The 22,496-nt window shown below is 46.5% G+C and overlaps 1 protein-coding gene across 6 annotated transcripts in view; it reads left to right on the plus strand.

Moving 5' to 3' along the window:
* The window catches only part of DNAH9 (dynein axonemal heavy chain 9), a 373,954-nt gene that overhangs the window by 128,542 nt on the left and 222,916 nt on the right, over window positions 1-22,496 (plus strand). For all 6 annotated transcript variants that reach the window (XM_070061394.1, XM_070061395.1, XM_070061396.1 and 3 more), the window contains 3 exons: window positions 5,184-5,288; window positions 15,925-16,082; window positions 21,533-21,671. In XM_070061394.1, the coding sequence (XP_069917495.1) occupies window positions 5,184-5,288; window positions 15,925-16,082; window positions 21,533-21,671 (402 nt within the window). The remainder of the gene's footprint in view (window positions 1-5,183; window positions 5,289-15,924; window positions 16,083-21,532; window positions 21,672-22,496) is intronic.

Raw genomic sequence — 22,496 nt, forward strand, 5'->3', positions numbered from 1 at the left:
AAAGACTGTTCCTCAGCAGTCAAGACAAGGGCTGTTCAAGTCATTGCTTCTCAAAGTGTCAATTTCACTTCCACAGATTGCCTTTTTGGTTCTCTATCGGTTATCACAGGTCAAGGAGAATATATTATATTTGTCTCTTTGGGACTGGCTTTTTTTTTTTTTTTTTTTTTTTTTTTTTTTACAGGCAGAGCGGACAGTGAGAGAGAGAGACAGAGAGAAAGGTCTTCCTTTACCGTTGGTTCACCCTCCAATGGCCGCCACAGCCGGTGTGCTGCGGCCGGCGCACCGCGCTGATCCGAAGGCAGGAGCCAGGTGCTTCTCCTGGTCTCCCATGGGGTGCAGGGCCCAAGCACTTGGGCCATCCTCCACTGCACTCCCGGGCCACAGCAGAGAGCTGGCCTGGAAGAGGGGCAACCGGGCAGAATCCGGCGCCCCGACCAGGACTAGAACCCGGTGTGCCGGCGCCGCAAGGCAGAGGATTAGCCCATTGAGCCACGGCGCTGGCGGGACTGGCTTATTTCACTAAATATGATGTTTTCCAGATTCATCCATGTTATTGCAAATAACTGGATTTCATTTTTTTTCTATTGTGTAGTATTCCATGATGTACATATTCTATAATTTCTTTATCCAGTCTTTAATTGACAGACATTTGGGTTGATTCCATGTCTTAGCTATTGTGAATTGAGCTGCAGTAAACATGGAGGTGCAGATAACTCTTTCATATGCTGATTTCATTTCCCTTGGGTAAATTACCAGGAGCAGAATGGTTAGGTCATATGGTAGGTCTATATTCAGATTTCTGAAGTATCTCCATACTGTCTTCCATAGTGGCTTTATCAATTTACATTCCCACCAATAGTGGACTAGGGATCCTTTTTTTCCACATCCTCACCAGTATTTGTTATTTGTTGATTTCTATATGAAAGCCATTCCAATGGGGGTGAGGTTAAACCTCATTGTGGTTTTGATTTGCATTTCCCTGAAAGCTAGTGATCCTAATCATTTTTTCATGTGTCTGTTGGCCATATGGATTTCTTCTTTTTAAAAATGTCTGCTTAAGTCCTTTGCCCATTTCTTAACTGGGTTGTTTGTTTTGTTGTTGAGTTTCTTGATCTCTTTATATATTAATCCTTTATCAGTTGCATAGTTTGCAAATGATTTCTCTCATTCTATCAGTTGCCTCTTCACTTTGTTGAGTGTTTCTTTTGCAGTACAGAAGTTTCTCAATTTGATATAATCCCATTTGTTACTTTTGGCTTTGATGGCTTGTGCCTCTGGAGGGGGAGGGTCCACAGTTTTAAAAGCCTGCAATCATGGATTTTAATTTATAAATTTTTATTTAGTACTTGTGACAATTGATAAGTTGAGAAAAATAAATGATAGATAGAGATAGATCGATGGATGGATTGGTAGATAATGGCTGGATAGATAGATATAGATGATGATCGATATAGACAGATGATAAATATATACATAGATATAGATGATAGAAAGATGATATAGATGGTAGAGAGAGAGATGATGGGTGATATATATATATATATATATATGGAGAGAGGGAGAGAGAGGATGAATGATAGATTTTAAGAATGAAATGGAAAAATCCAAAGCACCTAAGCCCAGTGCCTGAAACTTGCATCCTCAAAGATACAGTCCCTGAAGTTGACTCATCACCCTTGTTTTAAGACTCTAATGGGACTTAATCACTATTTTTATGCTTTTGTTCATTGTCTGTGTTGTCTGCTAGAAAGTAACCCCCTGAGAATAGGGTCTTTGTTGATTCTTCCTGACCTAGATTGGTCTTCAGCATACACTACGTGCTTAGTAAATACTTGACAAATGAATAGAGGAGTCACTCAGTTCCAGGAGGTTAACCAAAGGTGAGGTTTATGTTGCACTTTCGTTTTTAAGTCTGCCCCACACCCAACCAGCCTATGTAGATGTTAAACAGAGTCTTCCAAAACATTGCTGTAATCACATTCTCTGATTCAAATCTCCAAAGATTTCTTAAAATAATTGAAGGCTATTTAGAACCAAGACCTTCTTTTGTAATTTAGTTTTCATCCCAAATGGCACCTTTATTTTTCTCTAGATAAATTATTTGTTCATCTTTCTTCCATAAACTCTTCCTCCTACAGAGGCATCTCCCTTAGATTTTACCTACACAGAAACTCCTATCCTACAAACCCAGCATTTCCTATGTGTGTTGCAAATCATACAGTTAGTAAGGCACCAGCACCCCAGATTTTCTGCTCTTTACATTTACGCCAAGGTTTGCCAGAGTGCATTCTAAGAAAGCCAGGGGTTGTATGGGGGCAAGATTGGGGGTGATTGATCATAGCCATGTAATGAAGTAAAATAGATTTCTTTTGTTGCAGGAATTCTCATGGCTTTAAAATGCTAATATAAATGGTAATCTAGTAAAAGTGAATTATAGAATATAGTGTCTGGGGACTATACTGGGGCATAGTGTGTTACTCTGCTGCCTGCAGTGCCAGAATCTCATATGGGTGCTCATAGAGTCCCAGCTGATCCGTTTCAGATCCAGCTCCCTGCTATTGTGTCTGGGAGAACAGCAGAATGTGGTCCAAGTGCTTGGGCCCCTGCACCCATGTCGAAACCTGGATGAAGCTCCTGGCTTCTGGCTTCAATCTGGCCCAGTCCTGGCCATTGCAGCCATCTAGGGGAGTGAACCAAAAGATGGATGATCTCTCTCTCTCTCTCTCCATCCCCCTCGCCAACTCTGCCTTTCAAATAAATAATTTTTTTAATTTTTTTGATAGGCAGAGTGGACAGTGAGAGAGAGAGACAGAGAGAAAGGTCTTCCTTTGCCGTTGGTTCACCCTCCAATGGCCACCGCGGCCGGCGCGCTGCGGCCAGCGCACCGCTCTGATCCGATGGCAGGAGCCAAGTGCTTATCCTGGTCTCCCATGGGGTGCAGGGCCCAAGCACTTGGGCCATCCTCCACTGTACTCCCTGGCCACAGCAGAGAGCTGGCCTGGAAGAGGGGCAACCAGGACAGAATCCAGCGCCCCGACTGGGACTAGAACCCTGTGTGCTGGTGCTGCAAGGTGGAGGATTAGCCCAGTGAGCCGTGGCGCCGGCCAAATAAATAAATAATTTTTTTAAAAAAATTAAACATAAAAGGATGTAGTGTTTGCTGAACTTGCTTGCCCTCAAAGCTCCCCTTTCAAGGAACACCTCTCAGATCTGCAGTTCCACAGAATAAACCTCAGAAACTGTACTATGCTTGGGTATTCACTTTGGCAAAACTGATCACTCTGGAACACTTTGAGCCAGTATTGTCTGAACTCCAAAGCATTTGTGGTTGACATTACTCACGGGAGCCATGCTCATGTAACCGTGTTCCGGTTTTAGTTGCAAACGTATGGCCACAATCTACCTGAAGATTCTTAGCTGTGTTGAGCTTTCCTGCATTTAGCACACACAGAACAGTTGACAAGTGCCCACTGGAGCGTGTATTTGGCGAGGTGCTTAAGATGCCACATAGGACACCTGTGTCCCATATCATAGCACCTGGGTTCAAGTCCTGGCTCTGCTTTTTATTCCAGCATCCTGTGCCCTGAGAGAAAGCAGGTGATGGATTAAGTATTTGTGTATATATCCCCCATTTGAGAGACCAAGATTGAGTTCCAGATTCCTGGTGTTGGCTTGGTCCAGGCCTGGCTGTTGTGGGCATTTGGGAAGTGAACCAGCAGATGGAAGATTTCTCCCTCTGTCTGTGTGTGTCTCTCTCAAATAAATAAAATTTTTTTTAAATAAATAAATGATACCTACTGAATAAATGAATAGAACTTCCCTATTATTTACATTTAATGATGTTTCCTGACCTTGAAAGAGTATCCCAAGAACCTATCTCTTTACATTGCTCCATGGTTTACTAGTTCATGCTGATTGCCCAGAATGGTTTTTATTCTGGGGACAGAAATACATTCTTCCCTTCAAAATTCTGTCCTTAATCTTATTTGGAAGATTTACCTGTAGTTGGTTTTCTATAGATGTTATCACTCTCTGTTCCCATCTTCAGCTCCCTGTCACTCCAGTAAACCTAGGTAGTTGTGCTTGGATTTATTTTTTAAGATTTATGTATTGGGGCCGGTGCCATGGCTCACTAGGCTAATCCTCTACCAGCAGTGCCGGCACCCTGGGTTCTAGTCCCGGTTGGGGTGCTGGGTACTAGTCCCGGTTGCTCCTCTTCCAGTCCAGTTCTCTGCTGTGGCCCAGGAGGGCAGCAGAGGATGGCTTGGGTCCCTGCACCTGCATGGGAGACTAGGAGGAAGCACCTGGCTCCTGGCTTTGGATCAGCGCCGGCCGTAGCGGCCATTAGGGGAGTGAACCAATGGAAGGAAGACCTTTCTCTCTGTCTCTCTCTCACTGTCTATAACTCTACCTGTCAAATAAAAAAAAAGGATTTATGTATTGATTTACTTACTTACTTACTTGACAGCAGAATCAGAGAGAGAGAGAGAGAGAGAGAGAGAACACGCAATTCCATCTGCTTGTTTACTCCTCTGAATACCTGCAACAGCCAAGACTGGTCCAGGTCAAAATCAAGAGCCAGGAACTTTATCTGGGACCCCACTTGGGTGACTTGGACTTCAACTATCATCTGATATACTTGAACTATCATCTGATGCCTACCAGAACATACATTAGCAGAAAGCTGGATAGGGAGTAGAAGTAGAAGTTGATCCTGGGCACTGCGATATGGTATGTGGGCATCCCAAGCAATGGCTTTACCCACTGCACCAAACCACTGCCCCTGTACTTGGATTTAAAGAACAGACATAAACGTTCCCATCAATGCCTGCCAAAGGCTAAGTGGAGGGCTTTTTATCAGTATGGTGTAAGGAAAAGCATCTTTTATTCATTGCCTGGGATTTTCGAAAGCTACAGCATCAACAGCAATGCAGCCTTGGTGACATTTTAAAGGAGCTTCCACCCTAGTGCCTTGAAAAGGTTCTGTTTGATCCCATGACTTACGTTGGCACCCGCCACCCTCAAACATTTAGTGGTTCTTGAAATTTTAATACAAATTTCTGACCAGTGGTCTTTAGGGGGCTGAAAGTACCTATAACAAACAGGATGGGAAATGACTTAGATGTGTATCAATAGTCTCAACGCAGCTGGTAATTCAATCCCTGTGCTTTCCTCTGCAGTCTTGTGGCAACATCTACAAAGGCCTGGCTCAGACTGGTGCTTGGGGCTGTTTTGATGAGTTCAATCGAATCTCCGTGGAGGTCTTGTCAGTGGTGGCAGTACAGGTATGGGGACACACGGTGAGGGTGGGGTGCAGCCTCATGGTCTTAATATTGAGCACTGTGAAAGTCTACAGCCCCTTGTTTCCAACCTCTCCTTGGTATCCACTTCCATCTCCTCTTGCCATTTCATGCCCCTTTCGTCACCCTCTAAAATCAGGTCTGAGTGAGGCTCTCCTCCAGTAGGGTTCTCCTGCTGTTACTTACCAAAGTAGATCCATTTACTGGCTATGAGACTCAGTTTTCTCTTCTGCAAAGTGGAGATCAGGAATCTCTCTCCTAGTTCCTACTAAAGAGTGCAAGAAAGCACCACCCAAGTTAGCAGAGCTCAGCGTCTTGGAAAGTTAATGCACACTGGCTCTAAATCAGGACTAAAAATCCCAGCTTTTTCATTTCCTGTTGGAGTCTTTTGGCAAATCTCTCTGTGTCTCTCCACCTAATTCACTCAATTATACCTAAAGTAAAGAGTGCAGCATGAATGTTGTTGAATGAAGTCCTTGTTTGGGGTAGATGTTATGTAAGCATGCTACTTGTCATTCACGTCATCCAGAAAGTGTTTGCTGAATGCCTACAACACAGTCAGCACTGTGCTAAAGACTGGGGTGAAGGTCCCCCGTGAACAGAACATGATCCCTTACTTCAAAACAGCTTGAGTTCTAGAGACAGACATAAGCACTTTCAATGTTCTAGGAGTGACTTGAATTCTGACTCACAGTATGGGAGATTTCCAGATACATTATCTTGAAGCCAGTCTGTGGAAGAATGGGGAGGACATGAATTGGGCTAAGGATCCTGAAGACAATGGGAATACTGAAAAGGGGTATGGGGGAGTTGAACAAGCCTTTGTTGAGAGTTGTTCTGCACCAGGCACTTTTCATATCTCATCTCACTAAAAGACACTGTTATTCCCATTTTCTATATGGAGAAACAGAAGATCAAAGAACAAAAGGAACTTGTCCAAGTACACAAGGGTTGGAAAGTGGCAAGGTTAGGATTTGAACCCAGCACCTCGACTTGTGCCATCCCAGGACAGATATGAGGACAGATGTGGTATCTGCAGGGAAGCATGTTGAAGGAGAAAATGAGGCTGGAGAAGCAGGTTCAAACCAAATCAGAGACTAGAATGTCTTCTGCTGTAGGCACAGAGAATCGCTGAAGATTTCCAAGAGGGAAATTATCCTTCTACTTGGCAGCAGGTAGAATGAGGGACTGGGCAGTAGGAATCTTGGTGGCTGAAGTCAAGTCAAGGTTCTCTCCCGGGGGTCCTGATGGGAGTTGTTGCAAAGGTTCCTACACCCCACCCCAAGATTCCCCATCACCATGATGAAGCAGTTGCTTTGCCTGCCCCTGGCTCCACGCCCCTTCCTGTAAATTGAGTGCCCATTTCCCCTGGCTGATTTTAGAATCCCTGTGTCATCACAAAGGGCACCATACAATGGAAAAAGCTATGACAAGGCACTCGGGATAATGTGTGCTGGGTGCTTCTAGTTTGGGGTGCACATCGTACAATCACAAAAAGTTTACTTTTGCTCTTATTGTTGACTTTTAATTTCAAAGCAGTATGCAGACAGCACAGGAAAAGAAACATGAATCTATACAAGACCCTTTAACTCTTACAGGCTCCTGTATAATTCCTTCAGGTGCAAACAACATTCAACTCAACTGACATTTTTCTTAAGCAAGAGTGCAGGGTTGACTAAAAAGATGGCAGAAGGTCTTTGAGAGGAAAGTTCAAGCAGAAGGTCTGCATGGTGGAGGAAACTAACTGAGGTAGCACCAGCCTCCTCCAACTGGCCTGTCTGCCCCATCCTCCTTTTTTTTTTTTTTTTTTTTTTTTTTTTACAGGCAGAGTTAGACAGTGAGAGAGAGAGAGAGAGACAGAGACAGAGAGAAAGGTCTTCCTTTTTTCTGTTGGTTCACCCCCCCCCCCCAAGTGGCCGCTACAGCTGGTGTGTTGCGGCCGGCGTGCTGCGCCGATCTGAAGCCAGGAGCCAGGTCTTCCTCCTGGTCTCCCTTGTGGATGCAGGACCCAAGGACCTGCGCCATCCTCCACTGCACTCCTAGGCCACAGCAGAGAGCTAGACTGGAAGAGAGCAACCGGGACTGAATCCGGTGCCCCGACCGGGAGTAGGACTAGAACCCAGGGTGCCGGCGCCACAGGCAGAGGATTAGCCTAGTGAGCCACGGCGCCGGCCCTGCCCCATCCTCTTGACCACCACCTGCTCAGCATGCTGTCCCTGCCTGCATGGTGGAGGAAACCAACTGAGGTAGCACCAGCCCCCTTCAACTGGCCTGTCTGCCCCATCCTCTTGACCACCATCTGCCCAGCAGGCTGTCCCTGTCACAGGTGGGATGCTATTGGAACTGTAGGCAGGGTACTCAAGCGATCACAGAGCTAAACAGGGATGGAACTCACACCATTGTACAAACACCTCCAGCTGCCCTGAGAGCCAGAGGCAGACAGGGGGTTCTATGGGTTCCCTTCACTTACCTTTCCCCCACGCCATCACACACCACACACAAGATGATCAGCCTTTCCATTCTCTCACATCTGAAGCCGGTTGTTGTGTCAGTCACTGCCCTTTGTCCAGACTGATCCCTGCTGAAGCTCCTGATAGTTGCTAAACTTGCAGGGCTCTTCTGAGTGTCGGGGTGAAATAGGGCTTTCCCTTTCCGTGGGTTTGCTCTATTCCTTAGGAGTTAGTGGCAGGGAAGAAGGCAAGCATCTGGCCTGAATCCTTTGAAGGGACTGAAATGTTTAACTAGGTGGGCGCATGTCAAGGGTGTCATCATCACATTGGGTGTAGCTTGAAATGGGCCAGAGTGGGACCATTTCCATTCATGATGAACTCTGCACATACAAGGCATTTGGATTTTTCTGGATTATTGCATGATGAGAGCCAGTTGTTAAGCATCTCCTAATACAGCTATGCTTTACAAGGACTTGATCTCAGCATGGCCAGACCATTTAAATTTGAAAGAGAACCTGAATATGCAGGGTGTTTTTTTATATAAGAAATAAAACATGATTCTAACTTTTTTGCAGCCATGTCACAAACTGGAACCCTCTAAAGTCTGTTTGATGATTACAGTATGATGGCGATGGTGATGATGGGAGGTGATGATGCTCATGATGATGATGGTGGTAGTGATGATGGTGATGAGGTGGGCTGGTGATGTTGATGATTATGGTGGTAATGATGGTGCCAGTGGTGAAGATGATGGTGGCGGTGATATGTGCGACTATGATCATTATCTGAACACTGCAGGAAACAAGTTGAAGAAAAGTAGATGGCTGGGACACAGAGTAGAGAAGAAGGGGCTACACCCTGGTCTTACAGGTCTCTTCTACGCTCTCGGACCAGCCTCAAGCTACCTTACTAAAGCCAACAGTCCATTAACCAATGAGACAGTGCCCAACAGCCATTGCCCCTACGCTTATTAGATAGAAACTGCATTTGCCTTATTTTGAAACTTCCTTGCCTGAGGTCAGGTTCTCTAAGATCAATTCGTTCCCTTTTGTTTCTGGAATTAAGTAAATTCAACCTGGAATTCCCCAGTGCAGTCACACTCTAGCCTAGGAACACACCCACAGGAGACATTCTTAAGAAAGTGCTCTGACAGCAGCCGCGGCAGAGTCTGAGCTGGTAGCATTTAAAATCATACACCCATCCAAGGAGAAAATTGCACTTAATTATTCACATGGTAATCCAGGCTGGCATATTGGTTCAGAAGCCGCCCCAGCTGCCAACAGCTCTTCTCCCTCACCCTCCCCTCCCCTCCTATCAGCTCCCTCCCCGTCTGTGCTCCTCTTCACAGTCACTTCTACAAAAGCCATCATGTTTCAGAGTCTCTGTCATTGGCTATTTTCATGTCCATGTCAGACTGGTCGAGCAGAATTGCATTTCTACTCAGGAAAAACCCCAATGTGGCAATTCTGAGCAAAATTACTGTGCTATTTTTAAAACATACATGATACCACCTTTTTTTTTTTCCTCTCCAGAATCCCCTCATTACTCTTGCAATTGATTCTGCAGACCTTGCATTATCTGAGCCCGGGCCACCAGTGCATACCTCCCTGCCCTGCACCTGCAGCCCCTTGGGCTCCTCCCTGCTCTCTGGCCAGGTGTTCCTGCCATTTCCTTCTCTTCCCGGTGGTACAAGCCATCATGGTGGGCCGGGCTGTGGCAGAAAGCAGGGAGAGGCAGATCATTTAGCAAGGACTGGGGAGCCCTCTGTAGCTGGGGTCCAAGTACTCCAAGCACTGCACAAATGCCCCAGTTTCAGAGCCAAGGGAGCTTCTCATGCCACATCCTCTGTGGAAGAGCTTAAGGTCTAATGTAAAGAAAAAAACACACACAAAAAAATTAAGAAGTGAATAGGCTTCATTTCCCAAAGACAGCAGACTCCAATCTGCCAGTGCAGAGGGAAGCATGCAGCATTTGAATAGCACATGTCCTTCAGGACAAAGGCTTGGAAAGAGAATGGTCCTGGGGGACCATGGAATAGAAGAGGCGAGTTGGAGGAGAGTGGAGCAAAAGCAGCGAGGACTCAGACACCACAGGGCAAGCCTGCGACCTCCCTGGAGTACGTGGCTGGCAGAGACAGGACTGTAGTGCTTCTCTGAGGGAGCCAGATGCACGGCCCTATCCTGAGTGGGAGGATGCAGGGACAGAGCCTTCTGTGATCACCCACTCCCAGGCTAGGAGGGGGAAGACACTATCCTCCAGCAAGAAATCCAGGCCCAAGAGTCAGACAAGCACGTGGCTTTGTGCTGAGATCAGGACTGACGATTGCCCATAACAGACTGATGATCTGAGATCAGGGCTGGCTGCCCAAACACAAGCTCCACCTTAACAAGTTCCCCAGGGAGTCCCACACACAGTCCAGCCAGAGCCCGTGCTGCTCCAGTTGTCTCCGTCCCGGCTAAACGTTACGATTGCCTCTGTGGACTCGAGAAGAGTGAGGTGCAGTCTACACCTCCAAAAGATTTTGATTTAATTGGCCTGGGTTTAGTACCTGGGTGTTGGAGGTTATTAAAAACTTTCCACACATGGGTCACACATTCAGAAGTCTATGAAAAACAGCTCATGGGGCTGGCGTAGTGGCTCACTAGGTTAATCCTCCGCCTGCAGCACTGGCATCCCATATAGGCGCCGGGTTCTAGTTCCGGTTGCTCCTCTTCCAGTCCAGCTATCTGCCGTGGCCCGGGGAAGGCAGTGGAGGATGGCCCAAGTGCTTGGGCCCTGCACCCACATGGGAGACCAGAAGGAAACACCTGGCTCCTGGCTTCGGATTGGCGTAGCTCCGGCCGTAGTGGCCATTTGGGGGGTGAACCAACGGAAGGAAGACCTTTCTCTGTCTCTGTCTCTCACTGTCTATCTGTCAAATAAATAAATAATAAAAAAGGAAAGAAAAGGGAAACAGAGCTCAGAGGGAGCCCGTCAAATCAGGAAGACATTCGTGAGGACTGTCTCAGTTCGTTTTCTGTTTCTGTAACACAATACCTGAGACTGGATTGTTTATGAAGAACAGAGGTTTATATTGGCTCACAGCTCTGGAATCCAGGATGTCCACAATCAGGTGCAGGTCTTGGGCTGCATGATACCATGGAGGAAAGCAAAAGAGCAAGCAGGTGCACGGGGAGAGACAACACAGAAAGGGCAGCCTTGCTTTAGAACACTGCTCTCGATTCACTCACTCAGTCCTCGAGAAAAGCAGTCACTCCTTTTAGCAACCAGACGGCCTGTCACAGTTTCCACCTCCCAACACTGCCACGGCGACAGCTACATTTCAACACTGCTTTTAGGAGGGACAAACCATATTCAGCACCCAGCAAGGACTGTACAGATTGGCTTCACATCAGGACCCCCAAGACTGAGCTCAGTGGGTCCTGACTTTGTGGGCTGCAGGGACAAGGCCTCCTCAGGCCAGGTGGGGCAGAAGGAAGTGGAGGACTGAGAGAAGAGGTTGGTCTGCAGCTGTGAATCAGCTCCCCTGGGCAGAAGCAGGCATGGGCAGCACTCTAAGAATGGACTAGACTACAGGGCTTCTCAGACTTTAGCATGCGTCAGGATCATACGGAGGATTGAAATCTCACCTTGTAGGACTCACACCCTTGAAATTTCAGGTTTGGTCAATCTGGAGGGTGGGGTAAGGATTTGCAAGTGTAATGATTTCCAGGTGATGATGACCCCACTCTGAGAACCACTGCTTTTAGGGTGAGGTATTTCAATCTGGGCATCAGTGACATTTGGGGCAGAGCAAGGGCAGTCCAATGCCTCGTAGGATATGGAGCATCATCCTTGCCCACTACTAACTGCAAGCCCTCAGCAGCCTCCCCCACATTGTGACAGCAAAAGTGTCTCCAGAATCACTAGATGCCCCCTGGGGAGAGCTGTGTGCAAAATCATCCCCAGCTGAAACACACTGGTTTTTTTTTTACATAACTTTCCATTCTTTCCACCAAAAACATCTTCGGTGTGGAAATCGGGTCTCTAAATTACTTTTTTAAAAGGTTTACATATTAGAAAGACAGAGAGACAGAAACAACAGCACAGAGAAAGAGAGAGATCTTCCATCTACTGGTTCATTCCTCCAGATGGCCAGGGCTGGGCCAGGCCGAAGCCAGGCACCAGGAGCTCCATCCGGGTTTCCTATGTGGATGGCAGGAACCCAGGAACTTGGGCCATCATCTACTGCTTTCCCAGGTGCATCAACAGTGCACTAGATCAGAAGCAGTACAGCTGAGACTTGAACCAACGCTGGGATATGGAATGCCATCTTCGCAAGTGTCAGCTTAACCCTTTGCACCACACCACAACATCGCTGTGTCTCTAAATGATAACAAACATGATTGTTTTCAGAGCAAAACAGATCACTCAGAAACCACACGTGTTTGATGGGAACCTAAATGTAGCCGGCACCGTGTTCCTTCTAACAGCAGGGGTCTGGGGGAAGTGACAAAAAGATCGCCTGGTTTTTTGTTGTTGTTGTTGTTTTGACAGGCAGAGTGGACAGTGAGAGAGAAAGACAGAGAGAAAGGTATTCTTTTTTCCACTGGCCGGCACACCGCATTGATCCGAAGCCAGGAGCCAGGTGCTTCTCCTGGTCTCCCATGCAGGTGCAGGGCCCAAGCACTTGGGCCATCCTCCACTGCACTCCCGGGCCACAGCAGAGAGCTAGACTGGAAGAGGAGCAACCGGGACAGAATCCGGCACTCCAACCGGGACTAGATCCCGGTGTGCCAGCACTGCAGGCAGAGGATTAGCCTAGTGAGCCGAGGTGCCGGCCAATTGCCTGGTTTTGAACCCAGTTTAGTCCCACTAAGCCAATTGTTGCATATCAGCCAAGTCATCTCTTCTTTCTTCTAACTTTGTATTTTGCTCCAATTTGATAGAAAAGTTGCAAAAAGAAATCTACAGCTCCCACATTTCTCCCCTCCTAGCTTTCCCTGTTAAAATCTTACAAAACATAGAACTCTATCTTAACCGGCTTCTGTCTCAGTTTCCTTTGAGTAGAATAATTCATGGAAAAGACTGCACTTAAAATTGGTGACTGGTATATAGCAAGAACTCAAAAATGTCAGTTGTTTATTTATTTTTTTTTGTTATCACCGTGGCTTGAAAAATCTCTGAAAACAACGAGTATTAATGGAAAACAGGCCCCAATTAGTGAGGTGTGCCTGGCAGTCTTAGCTATCAGTCTGGCCTACCCATGTGTGCACCCCCACTTGCCTAGGCTCCCATTTAATCTGCCTTCCCTATCCACCTGCTGTTCCCCTATTGGCACCTGAAGGACCTCTGGACTTCCAGGCCCTGAGCTTTGTTCAGGCCTCTTGCACCCTGATCACTGATACATTCCAGTGATTTATTCCAAAGACCTCCATTGCTGCTAAAGCAATGAGGAATTCCCAGTATCTCCTGTCTCGAACAAGCTAGGCTAGCAGAAACACCAACGCACACCCATGCTCCAACACTGACTGCATCCTCTAGTCTGTTCAACACTCCCCATCAAGGGGCCCTCTGCAGAATTTTACACAAAAGCACAGATGCCGCCAATCCGAGACTGTGTGATAAATTTTTGCTGAACATGAGGTGTTGCAGGACAGAATGCTGAGTCAGACAAACAGCAGGGTGGGAGTGAGGGGTGAGGGGTGGGGGCTGGGTCCCTGGCTCTTGCCTTGGCCTTCACCCAAACTTAGAAATGCTAATTAAATGTGCTTCACCACTCCCCTAACAAGGCCAGTGCTCAGAATATTTTATAGACGGGAGGACTGGGGACAAAGGAGAGAAGCAGCCTTTAGCAGCCGCACAGCATCCCTGTTGGGAGGACGCTGAGGGCTCCCTCCCCACCACACCAGCAGAGCTGGGCCAAGCTAAAAGCCCCAGGGACTCCAGCAGAGCTCGAGGGTTTGGCTGGCTTGGAGGGTGGGTGCTGAAGACGGCTTCTGCCAGGAGGGCATTGATATTCTGCACGTAGAAGAGAAGTTTCAGTCTCACACTAATTGCTGCGAGCTCGGATGTATTCAGTCATTAGAGCTTCACTTCGGGAAGGGCGCTGAATCTAATCGTAAAACTATCACGCATCCTGGCAAATGCTCCCTTCCAGGCACCAGAGACAGCCTTGCTCAGTGGAGGATGGTCCAGCTGCCTCTTTCACTCCCTCTCTCTCTGCTTCCCACCCCACCCCGTGCACACACTGCATCCCTGCACCCCTGTCCTCAAGGAACTTGTCTATTCCTGGCTGTTCTGGAGTTGGCTGGCATGCAGAGGGGGCTCGTTCATAATCCTGCACTGGACCCAGCATTCAGATTTTTGTTCCCGTGAAGCCTGTGAGGCCAGGAACTCCCAGAGAGCTCCAGGGACCTGGCTGAACAAGGCCATAGATCCTGGGCAAGCAATCAAGGATTAACCCTTTTGTCTTCCTCCTTCTGATGTGAATCATTTCTGTGCATGTTTCTTTAGTGCTAGGTGTGAAAATGAGTGGTTGCTTTTCATTTATGTCTTTCCTTTCATGTGTGCAGAGTGATCCAGAACATAAATCTGATCAGGCTGATTTCATCATCATTTAAAAAATCATCTATTATTTTTCACTTTATGTTTGTGTGGGAGCTAACTGTTGAAATTTTTACTTAATGTATGCTAAACTGATCTTCTGTATATAAAGAGAATCGAAAATGAATCCTCATGTGAATGGAAGGGGAGAAGGAGTGGGAAAGGGGAGGGATGCGGGTGGGAGAGATGTTATGGGGGGGAAGCCATTGTAATCCATAAGCCGTACTTTGGAAATTTATATTCATTAAATAAAAGTTAAAAAAAAATCTGATCAGGTCAAGCTTCAGCTTGGCTCCAGGCTGCATTTAAAGAAAAGTCAAGTCTCCTTAGAAAGGCACTCACAGCCGTTTGTGGTCGGACCCCAGCCCACCTCGGCCATGGGGGAGCTTGCAGCTCTTCACCGTGAACCAGAGGCTACGTCCATAGATTCCTTTGCCCTGAGCCTGTACTCAGACTGCACACAGTCATTTTGGAGATGTACTTAGGGTCACAGCTTCAAGGGGCTAAACCAGACAGGGACCACAATTCAATGGCAGGAATGACATCAAAATTCTCGTGCATGGTGCTAGCATCCAGCATTTTCTGTGCACTAAGTCCTTTACAGACCCAGTTTCCTTTCAGCCTTAATACAAACCCAGGAAGTAGGTATGGGTGCTCCCACCATCCATAGCACAGTGGCTAAGAGCATGGGCTCCAGGGGCCAGTGCTGTGGCATAGCGGTAAAGCCTCTACCTGCAGCACTGGCATCCCATATAGACACTAGTTTGAATCCCAGCTGCTCTACTTGTGATCCAGCTTCCTGCTAATGCACCTGGGAAAGCAGTGGAAAAATAGCGCAAGTCCGTGGGCCCCTGCATCCACATGGAAGCCCTGAAAGAAGCTCCTGGCTCCTGGCTTCGGATTGGCTCAGCTCTGGCTATTGCGGCCACTTGGGGGAGTGAAATAGCAGATGGAATACCTCTCTCTCTCTCTCTCTCTCTCTCTCTCTCTCTCTCCTGCCTCTTCTTCTCTGTAACTCTTTCAAATAACTAAATAAATCATGAGAGAGAGAGAGAGAGAGAGAGAGAATGGGCTCCAGAATCCACTGGGCTGGATTGAAATCCCACTGGTAGCTGTGTGATTAGGCAAAGCTGCTGTACCTGGCCATGCTGTTTGCTGTTTTCTCATTCAGAAATGGGTGTGATAAGATGATAATGGGGGTGGTAATGGAGGCATGGTGAGGTTCAAATGAGTTCATATACAGAAAGTGCTCAGAACAATGCCAGCCAGGCACATGGTCCACGCTAATGATGGCTATAGAGGGAGCCCACATTCTGAGACAGTGAAACACGTGTTTTGCTGTCCACTGCCATCCCCAAAGCCCCAGAGCCACAAATAAAGAAGTGAGCAGCCAGATTTCTTTCTGACACACCGTCAGCACACATCAGTAGAGACCCAGGGTACAGCCACATGTCTGTCCTTCAGCGCAGGGGTCACACAATATTGCCTGTGCTGGCTGTGACGAGGCATCCCCAGGTTCCCTTGTGGCCCCACCACTGACCACAGGCAAACACAAAAGAGTTCTTTTCCCCCAATTGCTTCACCAGGTCAAAAGCATCCAAGATGCGATTAGAGACAAGAAGCCACGGTTCAACTTCCTTGGGGAAGAGATCAGCCTGGATCCTTCCGTGGGCATCTTCATCACCATGAACCCAGGCTACGCGGGCCGCACAGAGCTGCCTGAGAACCTCAAGGCGCTTTTCAGGTGAGTTGGATGAGCTCTGCCTCGCATGAGGGCTCCCAAAGAGAAGTCCCCCCCCCTTACTCTCACTCTCTCTTTTAAAGATTTTTTTATTTATTTATTGGAAAGTCCGAGTTACAGAAAAAGAGGAGACACACACACACACACACACACACACACACACTTACACTCACACACACCTTGGGGAGGGTCTTCCAACTGCTGGTTCACTCCCCAAATGGCTACAACGGCAGGGACTGAGTCAGGCTGAAACTAGGAGCCACCAGCTTCTTCCAGGTCTCCCATGTAGGTGCAGGGGCCCAAGGATTTGGACCATCTTCCACTGTTTTCCCAGGTGCATCAGCAGGGAGCTGGATTGTAGCAGAACCGCCAGGCACGCATGTGGGATGCTGGCACTGCAGGAGGAGGCTTTATCCGTTACACCACAGTGCTGGCCCCTTCTTCCTCTCCTGATGTGATATAAGTCAGAGAAAATAGGGAATATGTAGAAAAAGTATTTTTTATTATTGCTTATTTATTTTGAACAGTCAGGTATGGGGGAGGGGGAGAGACAGATGTTCCATTCTCTGGTCACTCCTCAAATGGCCATAACGGACAGGGCTGGGCCAGGAACTTCATCCAGGTCTCTCACATGGGTACAGGGGCCCAAGCATTTGGGCCATCTTATGCTGCTTTTCCCAGGCTATTTGCAGGGAGCTGGATTGGAAGTGGAGCAGCTGGGACATGAACCAGCACACACATGGGAATGCTGGCAAAACAGGAGGAGGCTTTACCCTCTACGCAACAAGAGATTTTTTTAAACCACCTGTCATGCCATTATGAGTAAAATTATTTTTTTGCTTGTGCTTCATTGTTTATATGCGTAGTTAAAACCCATACATTTGTCGTCTATACACAGTTATGTCTTGCTTTGTTTTTTCACTTCATAGTCTATCATCATAATATCCTAAATATTTTCTCCTATTAGATATTCTTAATAAATCTCATTTCATGGCTTCATATTTATCTATCAAGTACACAGTCCACAATGTAATTAACTAGTCCCTGCAGATAAATATTAAGACCATTTCTAACATTTAAAATAAATTCACGCATAATGCTGTAATGTACATCTTTGTATATAAATCTTTCCTTCTGTATGCATGATGATTTTGTTTGGCTAGCTTCCCAGAAGCAGAATTACTGAGTTAACGGGTAGGAACATTTTTAAGGCTCTCGATACACATTGCCAAATTGCTTTCTAAAAAGAGTAGTACCAAATTACACTCCTAGTAGTGATGCGTGCGAACACCTCTTTTATTTCACCCTTGCCACCTGTGAATATTGCTGTGTTTTTAAATCTTCTTTATTTTGATAAGAAAACCACAAATGCATTTTCTAGCAGGAGCTGGAGTCTGCGTCCTATTTTCAGAAAAGTAAAGTTGGCCCAACAAAGAGAAAACTAAAAGGATGCTCCATGGCCCCTGATTTTCTGCTTACGGAGCTTTCACCTGCGAGAGAGAGAAGCCATGAGGAGCTTGGACAAAGCTGTCGGTTCCATTTGGGGACTGCGAGACACAGCGCCCTGTCTCTCTGGGGGAGGTTGTCACACAGTGATTGGTTTTCAGAAGCCTAAGGGGCTGCAGGGGGCAGCTCCTTGAGTATCCTAGTCCTTCATATTTTAGAAATTAATTAATTAATTAGCTAATTTTATTTGAAAGAGACATCCAGACAGATCTCCTATCTGCTGGTTCACTCCCCCCAAATGTCTCCCCTATCTCTCTGCAATGCCCAGGGCTGGGCCAGGGCTAGAGCCAGGAGCCGGGAACTCAATCTGGATCTCTCTTGTGGGTGGCAGAGACCCAACTACTTGGGCCATCGCTGCTGCCTCTAAGGGGTGGCATTAGCAGGAAGCTGGAACTCAAAGCAGAGCCAGAACACAAACCCAGACATTCCAATGTGGGATGCAGGTATCTCTTGGTAGTCTCTCTCTCTCTCTTTAAGGGAAAAGGTTTATTGTTGAGTGGGGGAAATCCGACAGGCTGTCTCCCCGTGCACAGAGAGAATAGCAGCCTGTACTGGAAGAATAGGTCTTATATAGCTTTGCAGAGGTAAGGAAGTGGGAGTGGCAAATCCCGTTAGGATGGGGGTGGAGCTTGGCACTGGTGGTTGGACCATGTGGCTTCCAGCATTGGCAGCAGGGGCTAGAGCCTAGGATGGTGTCAGGGTGTAGATCACGCCATAGATAAGACTGTGCCATTTTACCAACTTTCCCCCTTTTGTTTTTTTATAAAGCAGGAGTTGTATGGGATTACATTAGTTTCAAAAGTTCAGGAGGGGTGGAGGGACGATGATCTATCTCTAGAGCTGCTTCCTGCTGGCATGGGGCAACGAGTTACTCTCCACTGGCATAGGACAATATCTAAAGTGGTATTGTCCTGGGTGAGGAGCCAAGTAGATCCCTGTGGTAGCATTTGGTTGACCGCCTGGTTCGTTCCATTATCACCTCCTATAAACACTGCCAGTGAGGTGATTGGGCTTTGGAGACCTCGGATGGCATCAACTGGAGTCTCAATGGACCTAGTGACTTTTTGTAACTGTTGGAGTGGTTTTGAGTCGGTTGATCAACAAAACGTTGTGGCCCAAAGCTGTTCCTGAGATCGCTACTGACGAGATGGAGGCTGTGAAGCTGATCCCAACCAAGACTGGGAGAAAGGCCACTTGTCTCTTGTGGGTAGAGGGGTTTGTCTGTAGAAAAATTCTGAACAATCATACGGTAATTGGGGAGAGAGGACCATCAATCCACATGGGTTGGGAGTGCAGCCATTGTTGTAAGAATAGAGGGTATAATTACAAAGGATGAGGCTCCAAGTGGGCTAGACAGGGTCTAAAATAAAGGACAGTCATTATGAGAGGACCTAAGAAAGGTACTGTCTATTTTCTGATTAAGAGGCAAATAGAAACTGACAAAAAGGCCTTGACAATAATCAGGTGGACTCCAAGGCCTTGCCAGTTATGAGGCCCAGACTCATTATCATAAGGGAGGTGTGAACCTCCTTGGGAAGGCACCCCGTTTACTTCCATTACCCAGCTGGCCTGGAAGGAGAGCTGGCCAGGTAAAGGCAAGTGGCATCTCTAACAAAAAATTTACAGTTCTACCTGTAATGTTACTGACCCTACTTGGCTGTCCCCTCAGCAGCAGTGGTCACTTTGGAAGCTGAGCCAAGTGAAGGGCTTTTCCGCTTGGAGCCAGCAAGGTCCGTGGCTCTGACCTGAGCATCCTTTGACTCCAGGGCAGTTCCATTTTCATGGTAGCCTCTTAACTACTGCAGCAAATGCCCACTCCAGCCCTTAACTTTTAAAGGGCTCCACTGGTTGCCAATTCTATATCATGGGAGTGATTTGGGTGATGTTCTCATTAACAAAGAGCTGTTGGAGTTTCAACAAGATCCTCTAAACTGGGGCCACAAACTGCTGCATTGCTTGGTGTTTGTTTACAAAGCATTTTTTTTTATTTTAAGATTTATTTATTTATTTGAAAGTCAGACTCACACAGAGAGAAGGAGAGGCAGAGAGAAAGAAAGGTCTTCCTTCTGCTGCATCACTCCACAATTGGCCGCAACTGCCAGAGCTGTGCCTATCCAAAGCCAGGAGCCAGGAACCTCCTCCAGGTCTCCTATGCAGGTGCAGAGACCCAAGCACTTTAGCCATCTTCCACTGCTTTCACAAGCCATAGCAGAAAGCTGGATAGGAAGTGGAGCAGCCAGGACTCAAACTGGCACCCATATGGGATGCCGGTGCTGCAGGTGGCAGCTTTACCCTCTACACCACAGTGTGGCCCCAACAAAGCATTTATTTAAAAACTTTGTATGACAAAGGATAAAGAAGGCAGATTGTCACCCAGATAGAAATTATTCCTTTTATCCCCAACCCCAGACTCCAACTGTGAACTATCACAGACTGCGTGGCCAGACAGTGAAACAACAGACAGTGAGGAGCCCTCTTTGGGGTTGCAGCACTGTGTCCTCATACAGCAGAAAGAAGAGTTCTCTCTGGCATTTTCTTTACGGGCACTAATCCCATTCCTCCAAGGCTTCCACCCTCCCACAGGAACTGATCACCTCCAAAAAGCCCCACTTCCAAACACCATCACCCTGGGGATGAGGATTTCAACATGTGGGGGCACACAGACACTCAGTGCATACAGCACATCCACAGAAGGAAGCTGAGAGAAAACCAGAAAGCTGCTTTTCAAAATCGTAAATACGAACATTGCCTTCCTTCTACTTTGGATTCTCACGAAGACTCTACAAAGGAGGTGCTATTATTTTCTCCCTTGTATAGTAGGAAAATAGATGCTTCAGCCAATTGCCTAGGGTACAAAACCCTTGGGTTACTACACTGAGCTGATAACCCAGCTAGTAAATGGCAGAACTGGGGTTTGAACCCAGAGCCTCTCACCCTCCTCACCACACTCCTGTCATCCAGAGAGAATCTATATCGCCAATTTGCATTTCCCCTTCCTGTACTATGTCCACAGAGCTTTTGTTTTCAAAATTAGAATCTGACTCTGTATTAGTTAGTATCCTGCTTCTGTTAATTAAGGTTTCCCCATGTCATTAAGTAGTTCTCCTTCTATGGCATTATTTCTCACAGTCGTATTGCATTCTGTTGTGTAGATGCATATTTAATTTTAGGTTCAGGGAGAAAAATAATTTTAAGAATATGTTTTGGTTGCTCCTTTGAATTTGAATGCAAAGTAAAATATTTCATACAGAAAGGGTATACTTAAATGAAATGATTAGAAAATTTTCTATGAGTGTAGGAAAAATGCTTCCTACTGCATACCTAACAAATTAATTTTTAAGTAATTGTATAATCAGATGTGTTTTATCCTGAAGGGGAGAAAATCATAGTAATTCATTATACAGAGACAAAATCCACTTCTATTTTCTCATTTGTGCCACTTTGTGTCAAGGTGGGGTTAATAGATACCTGCTTTAGACCTCAGCATTAGAAGCTTGAATTTGTATGCAAATAGGTATAAAAGCAGCCCAGGATGTGTAGGTTTGGTAGAGACATACGTCTTGAGGATTAGGAATAGGAAGACTCTCAATGTATTGTAGACACTCAGTTCCTCTGTCTTAGCCCCTAATCTATATTGCACCATTTGCTTATTAATCTATGCCCTGTACAAAGCACATTGGACCCGAGTTACAAGGCCTGAATCATAGCCCCAACTCTGTCCCCGTGTGCTAATATCACTTTGGGCAAGAGAATTCACCTTCTTTATTCTTATGAACTTATCTTTAAATTAAAAAGCTTAGGTGAAATAATTTGCTAAGTTCCCCCATGAGTTTTTACATTCTCAGATGCCTCCATGTGTGGTCTCAGCCAGTGTCTCCTGTCTAATGGTCTCCTCTTCAACCCTGTGGCTAGGAAAGTATCTCAGGCTTCTGTCTTTTTCTTCACAGGCCCTGTGCAATGGTTGTTCCAGACTTTGAGTTGATCTGTGAAATCATGCTGGTGGCAGAAGGATTCATCGAAGCCCGGGTATTAGCCAGAAAGTTCATCACCCTCTACAAGTTGTGCAAGGAGCTTCTCTCCAAACAGGTAAGATCTGTAGGGAGGCCAGATAACCAAGAACCATGCAACAGCCTCAGCTCTGGAAGAATCTGAGGCCAATGTCTTATGGAAACATATTTGAAATTTTTAAGAGATCCATTGTGCCCATAAGCATATTAAAATTTCTGAACACTTCTACAATAGTGATTCATGTTCATTTATTGAAAGTTTTACTTAGGGTCTGACATTGTGTAGCAGGTAAAGCCATATGGGCACTGATTTGTGTCCCAGCTGCTCCATTTCTTATCCAGCTCCCTGCTAATGGCCTGAGAAGGCAATGGAACATAGCCCAAGTGCTTGGGCCCCTGCTACCCACGTAGAAGACCCAGATGAAGCTCCTGGCTCCTGGCTTCGGCCTGGCTCAGCCCTGGCTATTGCCACTATTTGGGGAGTGAACCAGTGGATGGAATATCTCTCTGTGTCTCTCCCCCTCTTTTTGTAACCCTGACTTTCAAGATAATAAATAAATATTTTTAAAAAGTTATATTCATTTTTATTTTTTTGGAAGACAAAGAGAGAGAGAGAGAGAGAATCTTCCATCCACCTGTTCACTCCCCAAATGGTCTTGACAGTTGAACCAAGAGCTTGAAACTCGATCCAGGACTTCCACATAAGTGGCTGGGATCCAACTACTTGATCTATCACCTGGTCCCCTCAGAAAGAACCTGAGATCAGAAACAGAGCCAGGACTTGAACCCAAGACACTCTGAAACATGATGCAGGTGTTCCAAGTTGCATCTTAACACTGTGTCAAATGTCCAGCCCCATATTCATTTGTTAACATAACATTTTTCAGAATTATTTAACCCCAGA

Source organism: Oryctolagus cuniculus, chromosome 17 (assembly GCF_964237555.1).
Source record: "Oryctolagus cuniculus chromosome 17, mOryCun1.1, whole genome shotgun sequence".
Classification (NCBI taxonomy): domain Eukaryota; kingdom Metazoa; phylum Chordata; class Mammalia; order Lagomorpha; family Leporidae; genus Oryctolagus; species Oryctolagus cuniculus.